Below are 19854 nucleotides of genomic sequence, written 5' to 3' on the forward strand. Positions count from 1 at the left end.
TGACTGCTCTGTCTTAAAGTGATACTGTATCCTTCACACAATTTACGTGATTATCTATGGAATTCTGGTAGTGACTTTAAGGGACTATCTATCTAGTTCAACTTAAGTGCCTTTAGAATTTTGTTGAAGCTAATGTGATAAAAGTAATAAAAGTAAGCTATCCAAAAATATTCTTGAAATTCTAACTTAAGACAGATTTTTCTGTTTCTTTATGAAAAAATATGTAAGAATAACTTAGCATACAGTTTGAGTTAAAGGATTAAATATATGAGAGTATTTGAATCTCAGGAAAGTAGAAGTTATAAGAAATATAAGGAGGTGCCACTGGCAGAGTAAAAAGGTAATTAATGTTTTCTTCTGTTTTAAAAGGAAACTAAAGAAACCTGCGTTTAATAATAAGGAAGATTGGGCGCCTGGGTGGCTCAGTCGTTAAGTGTCTGCCTTCTGCTCAGGTCATGATCCCAGGGTCCTGGGATCAAGTCCTGCATCGGGCTCCCTGCTCGGCAGGAAGCCTGCTTCTCCCTCTCCCACTCCCCCTGCTTGTGTTCCTGCTCTTTCTGTCTCTCTCTCTCTGTCAAATAAATTAATAAAATATTTTAAAAAAATAAGAGTTTCAAATGACTATTACTAACGTACTTTAGCAAATGAATCCCTTACAGAAAAATAGAAAAGATTGAAGTTAATGAATGTATTTTGCTGTAGGAAACTGTGTTAATTCTTTTCTATATATCCTTCTTAAAATTCGGCCTGCTTTCTCATCATGATTCCTACCTGCTTCCAAAATAGGAAGGATGACAAGTTTGTCTTGATGTTCAGTGATGTGTACTCTTCCTCCAAAGACCCCTATTATTCCTGCTGTTGATCTTTGCTGTGTCTCATCCCTTCATAATAAAGATCTCAAGCCACCCATCTTGTAAGAGAGATGAGTACTGGGCCTGCATGTTGTCATTATTAAGTGAACCTTTTTTTGTTGTTAAGATTTTATTTATTTGAGAGAGAGAGAGAGAGCATGAGCGGGGGGGAGGGTCAGAGGAGAGGCAGACCCTCTGCCGAGCAGGGAGCCTGATGGCGGGACTTGATCCCGGGACTCCAGGATCATGACCTGAGCCGAAGGCAGTCGCTTAACCAACTGAGCCACCCAGGCGCCTAAGTGAACCTTTCTTTAAATCTCTTTTAAAATCTGTTTTATCTGTGTTGATATACCTTCATTTTTCTTTTTAGTTGGTATTTGACCTATCTCGTTCTGTCCTTTGACTTTTAACTTTCCCATATTCTTCTGTTTTCGAGGTATCTCTTCTAAACAGTATATAAGTTGGATTTATTTTTTTTCAGGCAATCTTTGTTTTTAATTTTCAGCAGTTAGTTTACTTTTAATATAATTACTAGTATAATTTTGTTTATATCTATTATTTTATACTTTCTACTTTTGTTTCTTTCTTTTGGAGTGATTATTTTTATAATTCAGTTTTTCCTCTACTAATTTAGAAGTACATACTCTTGTTTCTGTCCTCTTAGTTGTTACTCTAAAAGTTAGAACATTCATACTTACCAAAGTCAAAATTTAATAAGTACTAGTATTTTTTCAGATATCATGGGACCTTAGAACATTTTTTTTTTTAAGATTTTATTTATTTATTTGACAGAGACATAGCGAGAGCAGGAACACAAGCAGGGGGAGTGGGAGAGGGAGAAGCAGGCTTCCCACAGAGCAGGGAGCCCGATGTGGGACTCGATCCCAGGACCCTGGGATCATGACCTGAGTCGAAGGCAGACGCTTAACGACTGAGCCACCCAGGCACCCTAGAACATTTTTAACTTCATTTTCTGTACTCCCAATTTATATATTACTGGTATTGTGCACTTTACTCTTATTTTTAAACCCTTAATACATTATTGTTATCATTTCTGCAGGCACATCCATTTAGATTTACCATCATATTTTCTGCTCTCTTCATTCTTTATTCCTCCTTGCATTTCACCTTTTAGTGGGATGCCTTCCCTTTACCGGGTGGTACATTTTAGTAATTTCCTTGAGTAGGGATCTCTTGGTAGCAAACCTTTGATTGTTCTTAGTTTGGAAATGCACTTAATTCATCCTTAGTGTTAAGAGATTGTTTTTTTCTGGGTGTACAGTTCTGAGTTAACAGTGATTTTCTTCAGTACATTGAAGCTATCTTTTCACCATTTTGTGGCTTTCATTGTTCTTAAGAAATCTGTAGGTCCAACTGCCCCTTGTTGGAAAATCATGTGTTTTCTTCTCTAGCTGCTTTTAAGAACTCCTCTTGCGGGCTACACTTTCACTATGATGTGTCTAGGTGTGGATTTCTTTTGATTCCTCCTCCTCTGGATTTATTTAGCTCTTTAATTCTGTGCTTTGGTGTTTTTCCTCTCCTCAAATGAATTCCCATCTGTTATCTCGTCAGATATTGCTTGTGCCCCCTTTTGTCCATCTCTGTTTTCCTTCTAGAGCTTTGATTAGAAATATGTTAAGTCATCTCTTTCATATTTTCCCTCTTTGTATCTCTGTACTCTGCATTTTGGTTAATTTCTTCAGAACTGTTCTCACGTTCCTTAATTTTCTCTACAGCTGGGTCCAAATTGCCATATAACTTTTGTTACATTTTTAACACAGATATTTTTAGCCTGCAGATAGTTTTAGGTTTTACTTCATGTTTCTAAATAAGTCAAGCATGGTATATTATTCAGAAAGCTATAGGAAATTCAGTGTTTTCAAATAAAATAATATAGTTTTAAATAATGAGCTGTTAGAAAAACTCATTAAATTTGAAATTGAAAAATAATGCGAATAGGTAGTAATAATATAAATAATACCTCATATTACTAAATACTGTTCCAGGCACTGTGCTAAGTGTTTTACAGATGACCTCATTTGATGGGCACATCACTATTTCACACTTTTGTTTTTTTAAGATTTTATTTATTTATTTGACAGAGAGAGAGAAAGACAGTGAGAGAGGGAACACAAGCAGGGGGAGTGGGAGAGGGAGAAGCAGGCTTCCTGCTCAGCAGGGAGCCCGATGCGGGACTTGACCCTAGGACCCCGGGATCATGACCTGAGCCGAAGGCAGATGCTTAACGACTGAGCCACCCAGGTGCTCCTATTTCACACGTTTTTAACAACTAACTTAATTTTAATCATTTTTGTTTCATTGAACTTTAACTCCTACACTAGGTAAATGGAAGCCCTTATTTTTTATAAAAATGTTGAATAACTTGAAATTTTTTTTACCATTCATTAACTTTACTCATATGTGCATATGAAATGTTACTAAGAAAAGTATTTACTAGCTTTTGAAATCATTTTTGCCTTGAATCGGTTTTACTTGCATTATATCTTCATGGGATGAGGTAAAAATACTAACAACAGAAATAACTTCACTTTGAAAATAGTAATCTGTGCCAGCTGTAGGCTACTTTGGATTCTCTTTGATTTTGTATCACCTGGATTCCCATTTCTATCATTTCATTTTCCTCTTTGCATTTCCAGTGAAAATGTGAAGGAATTTTATGGGATTGAAATGAGTTAATTACCTATTTGACTCTTTTCATTTTAATCCCTATCTAATTCAAAATCAGTCAAGAAAACAAGGTCTTTTCACTTTTCACCTAATAATACGTGTTCTTAAACTTTCAAAAACTAAAGGTAATGATTAAAAAATATTCTTTTTACATCCCTATTGTAATACATACCGATTTTGAGATCTGTGAACACCATTATATTATTTGGGGGCAACCCCTAGGAAAGAAGGGGTGTACCGTTTGTAATTTTATGGACTAGAAGATACCTAGCATATATGCCAAAATGGTTGATCCATACTATGTACACAATAAATATTTGTCTAGTGAATTTTAAAATGTTATATATATAGTAGGTCATTGTAAAATAGATACTACTCATTTTTAGCTTAATTTGAGAAGAGATCCATGATTAGTTTCTAGTAAAAGTCTGGATGTTACTTTCTCGATATGAAGGCCCTGTGATGCCTGAGGTCAGTCTCTTCTGAAGTGTGGCGTAAGAAGCTGGGCAGGTACTAACAGAAGTGCTTCTAGGGGTGAGGTCAGTGAATCCAGTAAAAGTTGTAAAAATGATGGTGGTATAAAGAAGCACTTAATTCTGTGCTGCATATTGAAAGGAGCTTTCAGTTTTTCATTTCACTTCATTATCTGATGCTCCATTCTTGTAATGATTGTAGAAGATGCCTTAAACTTTGGCTCTTTTCTCATGTCCACCCTTTAACAAAGTCTCTCTAAGAGGTAAATGGAAATTTGTTGATAAACAATTTTTATCCCCACTGAAAATCTATGCCTGATTACTAAGTTTCCAGAGTTTATTAATTTTGGCCATTTTTTCAACTTTTCCTATCACTTATAATAATTTATATAATTATTTGAATAAAAGAGTTGATTTCGCTTCAGATACAGTTTATGTTTATGGACTTCAATCAAACACACTAGTGTCACATCTAGAACTCATGTTATCTGCAAGTACTAAAAAGTTTAAAAAAAATTTTTTTAAGATTTTATTTATTTATTTGACACAGAGAGAGAGCACAAGTAGGCAGAGCAGCAGACAGAAGGAGAGGGAGGAGCAAGTTCCCCACTGAGCAGGGAGCCCGATGTGGGGCTTGATCCCAGGACCCTGGGATCATGACCGGAGCCGAAGGCAGTTGCTTAACCAACTGAGCCACCCAGGCACCCCAAGTTTAAAATTTTCATGTCACAGTTTGGAAAATTAAACAAAAGTAAGAGCTCAGTGAGCCTAGGGGGCAGCAGTGGTAAGGTCTTGTGGTGTAGCCTGCCGAGTCAGGACTCTAGAGCTGTTGTTTTGGGCGGGCCCTTCAGGAACTGGCCATTAGCTTTTAGGTTTTTCATAGGTTTTTGGTTTTGTAGATTTTCCTAGAGGTGGTCAGCATCTCAGGAATATGATTGGAATTAATTATACTGGTCAAATCTCAGGAGACAAACGTGTAAGCCAGAATGCCAGTTTATTGATAAATATTGTTAAGCAGACTAGATACTGAAAAAATTATTAAGCAGATAGGATATTTAAGTTTACTGATCAGCTCAATAAACTCAGAATTAAAATACTGATTTCTTAATAGGCAATTCCTCTGTGCCAGGCATTGAAATAGTACCTTGACTTTCTGCTCATTTTTGGTTATCTCATAAATACTTAGAACATACTGCATGGTTGGTTTATTATTATGATGATTTTTAGTTTTGAAAATTGAGTCTCAATTTGTTGAAGTGACTAATCTGAATTGTAGTAAGTGGAAGAAGATAGGTCTTCCTAACTTTGAATGTTCCTTCTTTTCTGAAATGAGAAGATTAAACATGGAATCAGAGTAGGTTCAGGAGTGGGAGTGGGAAGATTATTGGATGATCTTAATACCTTGAGTAACAGCTAAACAGCTCCACCTCCACAGTGAACACCCACTCAGCTTTCCAAGTTAATGGGCAAGGCCCTTTAGTCCTCTTGCTGGAGGCACACTGCCAAGTCTGTTCTCTTGAACGCTTCCTTTTTTACAGATCATCCCCATTCGTTCAACACATACTTTTTTTCAGGCAAGAGTCTAATACAGCTCATTAGATGTTAGCTCTCTTAGCTGTAATCACAGTTTAGTTATGATTTTCAAAAGTTTTGAGTTGTAGTTAGGAAAGCTAAATCCTAGCCAATTGAGTTTCTGGCACTATCCTGTCATTATCACTTTGGGCAAGTCGGTGAGCATCTTGATTTCCACATTGGTTAAATTAATTATCTGAATCTCGCAGTTTTCTAATGGAGGGGTTGGCAAACTTCTTCAGTAAAGAGCCACATTGTAAATATCTTAAGTTTTGCAGGCAAAGAGACAAAATGGAGGGTAATATTATATCGGTACCTAAGTAAGTAAGAGAGAAGACTCTTACCTCATTCCAATCTTTTTGCCTGGTGTGAGGTCATCACATTTTGTGGGCATGTTTTATGCTCAGTTGCCATCAGCTAGAGACATTTTGGGGACAAAGAGGGAAGGGGCCTGGCAGGCAGGACAGGCAGGATGACTACCGTGGTCAGTTTCACTCTTTGTCACAGTGATATTCAGGTTTCTGTGCATTCTTCTTTTCCTCCTGGGCAACCCAGCTGTCTCAACAAATTTCAAAGGATTGCCAGTATACAGACCACATCCTGTGATTTCCAGCAATTCCCTCCCACCCCCGCCCCCCAAAATCTCCAAATTTACAAACACTAGAAAAAGTTCATGAGTTGGAAATTAAAGAATTCTAAAATAGCTTAGGGGCCAAAGAAGAAATCAAAACAGAAATTAGAACTGGAGTATATAACTACTTCCAAGATAGTAGAACAAATGATAGAGTGGACAAGTATTATAATTCAGTTCAGTAAAAGGCAAGAAAGAAGGGCGTCTGAGTGGCTCAGTTGGTTGAGCATCTGGCTCTTGATTTTGGCTCAGGTCATGATCTTGGGGTCTTGGGATAGAGCCCATCGTCAGGCTCCGTGCTCAGCAGGGAGTCTGCTTGAAGATTCTCTCTCTGCCCCTCCCTCCACTCGTGCACATGTGTGCTCTCGCTCGCTCTTTGTCTCAAATAAATAAATCTTTTCTTAAAAAGGCAAGAAAGGCACATAAAAACAAATAAGTTGACATAATGGTAGAAATAAAATTTTAGAATATCATTACAATAAAAGCAAATGGAGCGTATAGTCTAAAAGATAAAGATTGTCAGAATGGCTGTAAAAAGATAATCCCACTATGTGTTGTTTACATGAGAACATTTAAAGTAAATGTGAAAATAAGATGTTGAAAAAGGAAAAAAGATTATCACCTAAAAGAATGTTGATATAGGTATATTAATATTAGAAAAAATACATTGTAAGGCAAAGGCATTACTGAAGGAAGCGACCATTAAATAGTAATGCAAAGGTTTAATTTACCAGCAAAACACAGTGGTTTTAAGTGCATGCAAAAACTAACAATTACAAAAAGAAAAGGACAGACTCCTTCTCACAGTGGGAGAATTTTAATGCTTTTTTGTCAGTTTCGATAGATGAAATAGATAAAAACTGGAGATTGTAAGATTTCAACCCTACAAATGAGCTTGTTCTAATAGACCTGTAAAATAGTGTACGACAGCTGCAGAATGCATAACTCTTTTCAACACACACATCCGTAAAAAACGTTTCAAGGCATAATTTGTGATATTGAATTAGAAATTAAAGTCATAGCTTTTTGAGTGCAGAGCTTCATATTTGGTGTATTAACAAAATGTTTTTCTAATTAGCCAAAATGCTTCATATTTGCTAAATATAGAATTTTCTGTATATAAAATACTGTGGAATCTACCATCTGTTCATTTTTTAATTTGTTAATGAAGTAATGACAGCTGACTGAACACTGCATAACACTTTTTAAAATGGGAGAGAATGGAACTGTACTGTACTGTAGTAGGATGAGTAGGGACTCTAGGTTTGAAATCTTGCTAAGCCACCTACCAGCTTAGGATCTGGAGAGTTATTTAATACCTTTAAGGCTCATCTATAACATGAGTAATAATGTGCACCTTCTAAGGTTTTGAGGAATAAATGAGACACTGTGTATAGAGTACTTGGTACCAAGCAAGTCATTACTGCTATTACTGTTTTTAATCACTGATAGAATGTTTTACTGAGCATCTGTAAAGTATTAGTCTCAAATTAAATGAATATTTTTAATTCCTAAGACTTGTGATTAGGTATTACAGACTTAAAAACTCTTATCCCTTATATTGCCACAAAGCAAGTCTCCTTATCTTTTCTTGTTGGCATTGCTGACCTCTTCTCCTGTTATCTAGGAGATGAGAATCAGAAATTGGGGGGTGAAGGATGGGGGAAGAAATTGGGAAAAGAGAATGGGCTGCTCAAAGAATTCCAGCTCTTGGATCAACTTTCTTGCTTGGATATTAGCATACATAATACTTTTGTTGGGCTTGGGGCACCTGGGTGGCTCAGTCGTTAAGCCTCTGCCTTCGACCCGGGTCATGATCCCAAGGTCAAGGATGGAGCCCTGCATCCAGCTCCCTGCTCCACGGGGAGCCTGCTTCTCCCTCTCCCACTCCCCCTGCTTGTGTTCCCTCTCTCGCTGTGTCTCTCTCTGTCAAGTAAATAAAAAATCTTTAAAAAAATACTTTTGTTGGGCTTATGAATGTAAAGTTATCTTATATTTTGATTTGACTTGTTAAAATGCACTTTTAGTTTTGCTAGTATTAATCCTTTTGGTGTTTTCCTGACTACCCAATTGGTGATTAAGACTAAGCCCAGGTCTGAAGGATGTATTTATCTCATTTAACCAGTTACCCAACTCTGAAAAAGGCCCACATCCACATTTTAACTGCACAATTCTCAAGGGAGTGCAGATTGGATATTCTGAGTTAAGATAGAAACTCCATAAAATTCTGAGTACAGAAGGAATGTGCTTTCTTTGTAGTTTTTAAAGATTAGCAGTCGTGAGTTATTAATGAAACAAAGATGTCTCTAGTGGAGTCCTTAAAGACTGATGTGTTAGTTTAACCAGGAATTTAAGCATATGACACATTTGTGTATACCAATTTCAAAGTCATATTCTTTGCAGTTATTCTTATGAATTCAGTTATATATCTTTATCAAAGGAACTATAAAATGTTTTAGAAATGAGGGCATCATGTAATCTCATGAAAACAGCTCATAAAAATGTTTTCTTATTTTTAGATTACCTCTCTAGTGACCCTTCAGCTATTAACCCTGGTTGGCCATGATGATCAGCTTGATGGACCAAAATACAAATGCACAGTATCTCTAGATTTCATCAGAGCTATTGCTAGGTAAGCATAGAATAATCGTTAATGTAAAATGTCTTGAATTATGTAAATGATATACTAAATATAAAAATTAATGTTCTTCCTAATGTAATGTCATTAGTCATTTAAGCAAGAGAAGATCATTTAAGTGCCAAGAATGAATAAGTTTCACTCCTCAATTTACAATGACATAAAATTGGGAGAAGTAGCTAATATGTTAGACGGCAAAAAGGAAGATTCTGAAAGACCTTAAAAGACTGGGATAATGGTCCCATAGAAGCAAGGTAGGATTTAATGGACAGTTGACTACAAAAACTGAAATGTCCTAAAACAAGGTGGGAGAGACCTGGCTTAAGTCCTAAGTATTTTAGCTGATGGCAAGGTTTTAACAATCCTGGTGTCTCATTTAGGAGATGTAATAGGTCTGCTGTGTGTTCCCATAGGCAGAACAAATCTGGTGTGCTGTCCTGTGCTTGGCATTTTAAGAGGGGCATTGACAAATGGGCACGTGCCAAGGGGGGGGCAGGAGGAGAGTGATAGAATGAGGAACCATGTCACCTCCCTGACTGAGGGACAGGGTATGAGAGTAAAGTCCTAGGAAGGAGGCAGTAACTGTCTCGAGTATTTCAGGGGCTTTCACGTACAAAGTGGATGAGACTACTTCTGAGAAGTCTAGAACGTTAGAAGTTCTAGGGAAGAAAGTACATCTGTCAAAATGACAGCTGTCTAAAAATGTAGCGAGTTTCCTCACACAGAGGTCTACTTACTGTTATGAAAAATGTTCCAGCCATTTATGTGAATTAATGACCTCATCTCATGACTGCAGCTGGATAGCACTCTGTCAGGCCGTGTAGACTGGCAGGTGAAATAGGGCAATCCGTAAGACAGGGCTTTCCCAACCCTTTTGAATATGAAGATTCAATTGTAATATCCTTCAAAATCTTGAAAATATTTACATATATTTCAAAATTATATACAGGCATGAAACATTATTCAGGCTAAAAATAGTGCTTGACATGGGTATGAATTTGCAGATCTCCTCAAATAAGGTCGACAGCTTCCTAACATTCTGAAGTCCACAGGTTGGCGGCCTCTGCCCTGAAGTCTCTTCTGTGCAGAGAAAAAGTTCTGTGATACTATGATGCAGGTATTTGAGATATTTTGATGGCATGTAGACTCTAAAACATGAAGTGAAGGTTTTAAAATATGTTGTTCTGGCAAAACTGGGCAGCTTTTACCCAGAAGAAATTGAACAGAAACTGAGTGTATTCACTATGACCATAAAGCAGTACCTTTCTTTTTCTAAACAACTGTTTTAAAAACTCTGTACCTATGAGCTTCTATCAAAGACATAACTTTTGAATGAAGTGTATTTATTTCAGGGATTTTGTCATTACTCTGAATGTGTTGGGTTGTGCCCCAACATAAACATGTACAGGACAGAGGCTTATGAATGCCCAATATGATGAATATACAGTGAACTAAACAGAAACTTAATTCATAGCATCAGTGATATTAAACACATCCAGAGAAGTGCGCTCCCATTTACCACCTAAGAAGGGAGCAGGACTTGTAGACCTGGGATTCTGTCCTAGAACTTGGGATCTCTCTAACTTGCTTTGTTACTTTTGTTTTCTCTTCCTTGCCTTCCACGGGCAGTGTCCAAAGAATAACCACCTCCTTCTTCCCACATCTTCCCTCTTCCACTCCCTCATCCCCATGATATATTGTGTTCTTTTTCTGCTCATTTAACCTTCCATTCTTTCTTTGTCTCCCTCCCATATCCTGCTATCTTCTCCTAATATTCTTCCTCATTGTCTTAATGAAAACCTGATTCTTACCTGGGGATACTCCTTCCCCTGGAGTTACCTCTAATGGTAGCTGCTTATTTTCTCACGTGCTAATCTCTCAAGGTTGGATGCTCCTTAAGTGCCACCACCCTTCCTTTGTGTTGCCACTTCCAGATTGCTACTGCCCCCAACTTGTTGTAGAAACGTGAACTCCTTTGGGCCTCGTGCAATCTGGCTCTGTTTCCCCATTCTTCTTATGCTTGATGATCTTCTACCAGCCTCCCACCCATCATTCCACCTCATATATTGAAGAATAGAGCACATGGTTCACAGGCTTCTTTTTAACCTAGATTCTTGACTCTTTTCAAATTCACTCTGTTCAGCATTCACCTGTTTTACAGAATAAAATTTTAACCATCAGTTGAGAACTTCTTCAGTTACATTGGTGTTCATCTTCTCTCTTTCCTTTTTCGGTAGGTGGGGGTCTCTCTTCCACCTGTGATCTGAATTTTATCTCCTCCATCTTTCCCAGAACCTTTTTTTGAAATTTTCTCAGGCTTTTTATCTACTTAGTGGCATCTAACACTGATGACCACTCTCTTAAAACTCTTTTCTTAGAGCCCATGATTTCATTCTTCTGGTTTTCCTCTTTATTCTTTGTTTTTGTTTTTTTTCTATGACTCTTTTGCCAGTTTATCCTTTCCACCCTACCTTTAAATGTAGCTGGTCCTTAAGACTTGGCTCTTTAGGGGCGCCTGGGTGGTGTAGTCATTGAGCGTCTGCCTTCGGCTCAGGTCATGATCCCAGGGGTTCTGGGATTGAGCCCTGCGTCGGGCTCCCTGCTCGGTGGGAAGCCTGCTTCTCCCTCTCCCACTCCCCCTGCTTGTGTTCCCTCTCTCGCTGTCTCTCTCTCTGTCAAATAAATAAATAAATAAAATTAAAAAAAAAAAACTTGGCTCTTTTCTCTTTTCATATTGTACTTCTTCCCTAGGCAATTTTAGCTATACCCATGACTTAAACGACCATCTCTATATTAATAACTCCTCAGTTTTTAAAGGCCAGACCTTTATTCTAATATTCTTGACCTTTATTGGATGTTTCTCAGCTACATCAATACATTTCCAAAACTGAACTCAGGAATTCTAATCTCTACTTCTGCCTGCCAACAAAAAAAGAATGATTCAGCTTTCCTCCAGTGTTGCCTGTTTCAGTGGTTAACACTGCAGTCTGCCACATTATACAGGCCTGAGACCTGGGAGTCATTCTTGACATTTCTCTCTCCCACACTCATAGTATCCAAGCATTAGTCCTGTTGACTACCAAGTCCCTCCCATAGATCTCAAATTCATTCACTTTTACCATTTGTACTGTTCTCTTCTATAGACCAGGGCACCACCATCTCTTCTCTAGTAGCCTCCTAATTGGTCTTCTGTCTGCTCTTACCCTTTATAACTTGTTGTTCACACTATAGCCAGAATGATTTTATACAAATTTAATGGCAGCCTCCTACTTAAAAGTCTACAATATATCTTTCTGAATTAGTTTTTTTTTGGGGGGGGGATAAATACCGAATAGTGGAATTACTGGATCATATGGTATTTCTATTTTTAATTTTTTGAGGAACCGCCATACTGTCTTCCACAGGGGCTGTACCAACTTACATTCCCACCAACAGTGCGTGAGGGTTCCCTTTTCTCCACATCCTCGCCAACACTTGTTATTTCTTGTATGTTTGATACTAGCCATCCATTCTGACTGGTATGAGGTGATATCTCATTGTGGTTTTGATTTGCATTTCTCTGATGATTCATTGAGCATCTTTTCATATGGCTGTTGGCCATCTATATGTCTTCTTTGCAAAAGTGTTCAGGTCCTCTGTTCATTTTTTTAATCTCTTGTAATCCTTTTTTTTTTAATCATCTTTTAATCTTTTTTAATTGGATTTTTTTTTGGTGTTGAGTGGTGTAAGTTCTTTATATATTTTTGGATATTAACTCCTTATGAAAAAAAAAACCCACTAATTCGAAAAGATATATGTGCCTCTATGTTTATTAAAGCATTATTTTCAATAGCCAAGATATGGAAGCAACCCAAGTGTCCTTCAATAGATGAATGGATAAAGATGTGGTACATATATACAATGGACTATTAGTCATATAAAAGGGATGAGATCTTGCCATTGGCAACAACATGGGTGGCTTTAGAGGGTATAATGCTAAGTGAAATAAGTCAGGCCGAGAGAGACAAATACCATATGATTTCACTTACATGTAGACTCTAAAAAACAAACTCTTTAAATGCAGACAACAAATGGGTGGTTGCCAGAGGAGAAGTGGATGGGGATGGGTGAAATAGGTGAAGGGGATTAAGAGGTACAAACTTCCAGTTACAAGATAAATAATTCATGAAGATGAAAAATACAGAATAGGAAATATAGTCAATAAGATTGTGATAATGTTGTTTGGTGACAGATGTTGACTACACCTTACTGTGTGAGCCCTTAGTAATGTATAGAATTGTGGAATCAATATGGTATACTCCTGAAACTAATATAATATTATACATCAATTATACTTCAAAAAAAAAAGTCTTCAATAGTTTCCTATGATTTTTGGGATTTAAAAAAACAAGAATCTTTGATGTAGCTTACAAAGCCCCAGTGGTCTGGCCCCTGCCACATGGTTGTGTCGCCCAGCCACATCTGATACACACACTGCTCCCCTAGGTATTTGCACTTTAACCTCGCTGGCTGTTTTTTAGTTCTTCATATTCACCATTCTGCTTCCCATCTTTGCAAATGCAGCACTTTCCATCACCTCCTCTCCTTTATCTAGCTAACTGCTGCATAACCTTTAGATTTCAATTTAAATGAAAAGAAGCATTCTTAAACATACCATGACCACCATCGTGCCCCCACTCCAATCACAGTATACAGGTCTCATTGTTTTCCTCTAATACTCCTCATAGTTTTAATTAATTACTTAATAATTAGAGTTCATCTTTCTTCTGACAGTATGAGCCCATGAAGCTCAAAACAGAGACTGTGTTGGGCGCTTGGGTGGCTCAGTTGTTAAGCGTCTGCCTTCAGCTCAGGTCATGATCCCAGGGTCCTGGGATCGAGCCCCACATTGGGCTCCTTGCTCGGCGGGAAGCCTGCTTCTCCCTCTGCCACTCTCCCTTCTTGTGTTCCTTCTCTCACTGTGTCTCTCTCTGTCGAATAAATAAATAAAATCTTTAAAAACAAAAAAACAAAAAAACAGAGACTGTGTTTGTGCCAGTCACTGCCTTACCTCAAACTTAAACAATGCTTTAAACTTATATATGCTAAATATATAAATAGTTCATGTTTCCCTATAGTGATTAGCAGTAAAACTTCAGATGAAGGGGAACCATTGTGGGCTTGTCTTTTGGGGCAGCAATAAGAAGGGAGCTAAGGAGACAGCGTTTCATTCCAAATCAAGGTGTGCTAGAGCTAAGAGATCACAAGGATAGTTACCGAGGAAGAGGTAGGTGTGTCTAGTTCCAGACTCCTGTAGTAGAGAATGAATGATAAGATCAGAGGACACAACCTAAATGTCCAAAACAAGGGAATGGATTAGTAATTTATTGTACCTTCTTATTTTAAAAAAAACCACTATGCAGTTACTAAAAATCATACTTTGGAAGGTTAAAAATACAGAAAAATACTTGTGATACAGGCTTAAGTGAATAAAGCAGTTGTATATGGAGTTACATGCACAAGAAAAGTAGGAAAACCTCAGGGAAGGGAGTGATGATCAAAACTGGCAATTGATGCCAAGAAATCAAGCAGAGTCCATCTGATTTAATGATAAAATAACCATTTGCAACTTTATCAGGAACACTTACAGGGATACAGTGGGTTAGAAGTCAGATTATAGCATATTTCAGTAGTATTTATAAGAAAATCGATGCAGCAACTAGAATGTTTCTAATTCATTTGTTCACTTACCATTTATTGTATTGCCATTATAATCACTATGCTAGGCTTTGGGGATACGGCAGCAAGTGGAACAGATTTATATCCTACCCTCATGAGCCTGTATTCTAGGATTCTTTTTGCTGTGAAGAGGAAGAGAGGATTGTTACCTACTAAAGGGATTGTGGAGTTGTGAGAGGGTTATTATTATTTAAACGTTTGAACATATTTAAATGCTGATGGAAAAGGGGTGATAGAGGAGAATTAATGATACAGAGGACAGAGAGATTAAAGTCTGAAATGGTATATCAACGTGGGATTTTAGAAACATGAGTTGAAAGAAATAGCCCTGGATTAAAAAGGGGACTCTTTTTGCATTATAACATGAGGAAAAAGTGGATTCAGATGGAGCTGAGTTTGGAAGATTGGTGGCAAGAAGTCGAGGGAATTCTGATGTCTTCTTAATTTAGCCTCTAAACGTGGAGACAAACTGAGACTAAGGACAGAAGTAGTAGCAGTTTGAGAGGAGCGTGGGTGTTTGAAATAGCTGCTGTGGGGAATGGAAGAAGGTGCCGCCAGGAGAAGGAACTTGCTGGGAGTACCGAGGGCCCATTTAAAGTTCCTGACCTTGAATTTACAGTGGCACCCATCTGTGAAACTTAGGATCTTCTCTAATAGCATTCCGTGTGCTAAGTACTGGGACAGCAAAGGGATATTGTTGAAATCACATAGGATTGAGGTTTTGCCAGGTAAATTTTCTGGGTGCTAGTAAGTGAGTGCTAAAAGTGATGGACCGTGGAGTCTAAGCTAGGAAGGGAAGGAAGGAAGGAAAGCCAGTAGAGAGCCAGTAGCTCAGTGCCTAGCACATAATACCAGTAAGTATTTGCAGATCACGAACAAGTGAAGGGGCTTGGGAACTGGCTGTGTCAAGGTGTTCCAGATCGCCTAGAGAAAGAGCTTGGGGATCGGAGGATAGCATGCCTGAATTTATGTTTTTAGAGGTAGAGTATTTCTGAATATTGATCATGAGAGTAAAAAAGAAGACCATTGGAGGTAGGAGAGACAGGTATGCAGTGAGGTCACTGTGCAGATCTTGGGATGGAGAGAAAGACCAAACTGGGTGCTGCATGATTCAGTGACTAAGACATAGTGGCAGGGGGACACAAGGTGGTGAGTGGAATGATCTGAGTCTCAGAGGAGCAGAGCTTTTTGCACCAGGACACCGAACCCCACCCAAAGGACGGCCTGGAGTCTAACCTCATTAGAAAGAGCTAAAGAGGTGGCTAGGTCCTTCAGTGGGAGCCCGATTTCAGTTAAACCCAGAAGAGAAAAAACATTCACGGAAGAGGTGGAGGACGTAGAGAACTTTATTGACCAAGGAACAGTGGAAAGGTTTGGACCGAGAAGCAGTGGGAGACTTTAAAGGAAGCACAAAATACGGAGGTAGAATGTGGGAGAAGACAGATGATGAGAAGCTTATTAAATATTGTCCTTGGGTTGTTCTTAATGTGAATGGTAGTTTTAAGTTTCTTTCTTACACAGTCACTGGGAAGACAACATAAGATTGCTTAAAGTTGTCCAGTTGCAAGTTGTCAGTGGAACCAAACTCAAACTGCCCACAAATGTAAAAGGAAATAAAATAGTATCCCATGAGAAAAAAAGTATTTCAGTGTAGTAAAAGAATCAATAAAGTATAATAAAAGGATAAAGGGAAAATTAAATCTTTAGACATACCATCTAACTAACTTGTATTAAAGTATTCTGAATTCTGATTTAAGAATTAATTACTCCTAGGCAAATTGTGACTAATATTATTTGTGTTTATCCTATTTTTTCTATATGCTTACTTTAGAAAATAATTCATTTCAGTTCTGAGAATCTCCTGTATTATATAAAAACTATCCAAAACCTTAAAGTCATGTTTATATAAATTTAATATGCATCTGAAGCCATGAAAAGCCAGAGAAAGTACAAAGTATATCATTCTCTTTGTAGAAATTTAAAGTGTTGTTTACAGTGAATTGTTTGTCTCTGAGTCCTGTAAAGCATAAAGTTATCTTCAGAATGTGTGACATAATTTTTCATGTTTTGCTTGTGATTATTCTTTCAAATTCTGCCTTAGAATAATATATGTGGGGACCAGTTGGCAAGTCACCAGTTTACATTGGGGGATGGAGGGAAGATAAAGACATTCATACATCTTGGGCACTAAATGTTTCCTAAAGGAATGATCTTCCATATTCAATTCCTGAATCATTTACTGTCTTGAAAAAGCCCCAAAATCTTTATGGTATCATTCAGTTTGCTTGAGTATTTTCTAGTGGCAAAGCAGAGAAAGGGAACGTAGGTGAAGCTTTTATAGATGAAGACACTTAAAGAGCGTAGTGTTTTTAAGTCAGTCCGTTTGTTCTGCCAAAGAAAACTTTATTGCGGAAACTCTGCTAAAGTTACCCAACTAGACTGAGTAAAATAGAGGAGTCCCGCCACTAACACAGTATTTCATTAGTTTGTGTTCTCCTCTGGTCCTAGTTCATTATGCAGACGCTTCTCCTGTCCTGACACTACCGAGCTGTAATTCTGTTCTCCTTTTCCCTTGTTAGTATTGTAGGTGTGTCTTCGTATTGGTCATTTCGTATGACTATCTCACATTCCATCAAATAATAGCTTCTAATCTTGTAGTTTTGAAATGTAAATGTTTTAATCTTAGCTGCTTCTAAGTTTTTTCCCCACACAATGTCAGAAACCCCAAAGTTATGGTGGGTATACACCTGAGAAATATGCAAATCTCCTCCCCTTTCTGCCTGTGCTTAGAAATAGCTTTTTATGTGTTTCCTTCTAAGATCCTCTAAAAAAGATCTTTTGAACTGGTATGATTTATGTTTTTTGGCAATTTTGTCCAACTGAAGTCTGTACTTCTTAAGACTTTATAAAAAAAAATGGTTAGTGATACCTTGTTGCCAGTATATTTGGGAGGTCCTAGAATTGAACAGAAGAAAAACATAAAAATGAAACAGATTATGAGATAATAACCACACATTTTAACGTCTTTATGCCTGAGATTTTTTTTTAATTTTAGTAACTGTTTTTAGTTGTTTTATTACTGTTAATGATAACAGGATTGTCTTGGCAGTGTTTTTATACCATTTGGAAAGGTTTAGTATTCTTCAGAGGCACTGTTGTAATGAAACAAGTAAGGTATTCTTTAGTCCTACATTAGGTACCACAATAGCCAGAGCATCTCATTTGAGCTATTTTTAAATGTGTTTTCATAACCAGTATCCATAGTTCCCCATTCCAGATTTTAAACAATATTTGATATGTCAGTCATTTGCTTAGAAACTTTTTTAGAAAGTGTATTATAAAATGATAGACAAAAACATTAATTGATGATGGTTTAATAAATAAGAGTGTGCAATTAGTGAATCTTTTTTTAAAAGACTGTTCTCCCATGGATGATTATTTTTGCAGAATTGAATACTTTAAGGCTTTAATTTTATACTTATTGCTAGATCATTATAACTAATTATTTTCACCATTTATTCAAATAATAAACCTCCAAGTCTGAATATTTATAGTGAAGAATGAGTTTGGAGAAAGGAGAATAATTATATGTTTCTGTCTCTCTGCTGTTTTATTCTGCGTGCCATCAGAGTACAAAAATATACATTCACATCGTCTGTTTGTTGTATTCTTGGATCATACAGATTTAGTTACAATACACATACAGGTCACCCAGTGTTAAAAGACTGAAAAGAATGAAAGCTACAAACGAGGACGGATGAGCTATGCATTATGTAATGATAAAACAGGTGTCTGGGGAGATAAACAGTGTTCAGAAGCAGAGAAGATTTAAATACTTTTGCATCTCTAATTACTTTATTCTGGTTATTAGACAAAAAAGCAGATAGCTTTCAAATGAAATCTAAACTTTCTGTAGTATAATTGAAATACAGAATGTTGAATAGTTCTAACTTCGCTTCCTTTTTTTTCAGAAAAGCAAACTTTATGCATGGGAGAAAAAAGGAAACTTTTCAAAGAAACTTTGTTCCTAGTGACATTTTATAAAATCAATTCCATTCCTATTATGGTGCTTTTGATAGCACTATAGGATTGGTTAGCATTGGTTGTGAATTATTTTGCACGTGCTCCCCAGAATCACACATACAAAGCTGAGCAGTCTAGGGGGTGAGGATGCTAACATATTATCTATTTTTGTTTATAGGACGGTGAACTTTGACATAATAAAATACTTGTATGATTTCTTGTGAAAACAAGCTTCAAAGCCATATGGACACTGTGACAATGACTAAGCCAAGCTGTGTTCATCCAACTACTTAGCTGGCCAGGGAGAGGAGTTCTTTGGCTCTATTGGATTTGTCCAGACAGGTGCTGGCCCAGCATGGAATCTGATGAAAATACTCTGATTGGTCTGGGTGGATGTGAGCAGAAGACTATTTACCAGAGACCCTGGAGTATTTGGAAGCAACGTGTTAATTATAAACAGCAGGGTTTGAGCACAATCTGTTCTACTCTTAATGATGTTATCTTAACACTGAAATTGCCTGAAACCCATTTACTTAAGGCTACATTTTGCTCTGTGAACTATCCCCTGCGCTTTGAACGTGCCAGCAGCCTTGTATATAAGCCCAGTCTTTTCACTTCCTCTCCACGGGAGCCTCTGCAGTTGCTTGCCAAAGCAGATTTTCCTAAGGCCACCGTTTTAAAAGATCATAGTTGCAAAATATAATAAATAGAAATTGGTGTTTTTTTTTTTTTTTTAATCCAAGCTTGTATATGTTTATCCTTCACCCTGATTTTCTCAAAAGGTACAAGGTAGAGTCCGATCAGATAGAGGCCAGGTCTCCATCTCTAAGCCTGCTTAGTGTCTGCAGTATACCCGTGTGTGGTTTTTCTGGTCACTCTTGCAATTAACCACCCAACCTAGCTTTTTAATCCGCATGATGGTTTTCTTTTCTTTTTTTAATCATTGGCCTTTAAGAGTTCCACAATAAAATGTTTTCCTGTTATATCAGTTATGAACCTTGGGTCTGGTTTTCTTGTCTGTTCATATTTTTGAAGAAGATTTCCGTTAGCAGTTGAATACTAGAAAGTTGTTCTAAGCAGATTTACAGTGCTTAATTACATTTCAGGGGCATTGTATTCTTTCATTCCTTTTTTGAAGAAGAATTCTCACAACAGGCACTGCCAGGTAGGAAACCTTTTCGTGTAGTTATTGTCTGCCACATTCTGGATCAAAGAAAACAAGCAGTTGTATGCTTGCATTTGTCTAGAGGTAATGAGACG

At 37.4% G+C, this 19854-nt stretch overlaps 1 protein-coding gene across 2 annotated transcripts in view; it reads left to right on the plus strand.

The window, feature by feature from the left end:
* ORC5 (origin recognition complex subunit 5) overlaps window positions 1-19590 on the plus strand; it is an 89986-nt gene extending 70396 nt beyond the window's left edge. For both annotated transcript variants that reach the window (XM_028119704.2, XM_028119711.2), the window contains 2 exons: window positions 8735-8847; window positions 18773-19590. In XM_028119704.2, coding sequence (XP_027975505.1) covers window positions 8735-8847; window positions 18773-18818 — 159 coding nt within the window. In that variant the 3' untranslated portion in view covers window positions 18819-19590. The remainder of the gene's footprint in view (window positions 1-8734; window positions 8848-18772) is intronic.
* Window positions 19591-19854: the final 264 nt, after the last annotated feature.

Source organism: Eumetopias jubatus, unplaced genomic scaffold (genome assembly GCF_037043125.1).
Source record: "Eumetopias jubatus isolate StellerSeaLion01/CBP00866 unplaced genomic scaffold, mEumJub1_p1.0 scaffold_14, whole genome shotgun sequence".
In the NCBI taxonomy this organism is placed as follows: Eukaryota; Metazoa; Chordata; class Mammalia; order Carnivora; family Otariidae; genus Eumetopias; species Eumetopias jubatus.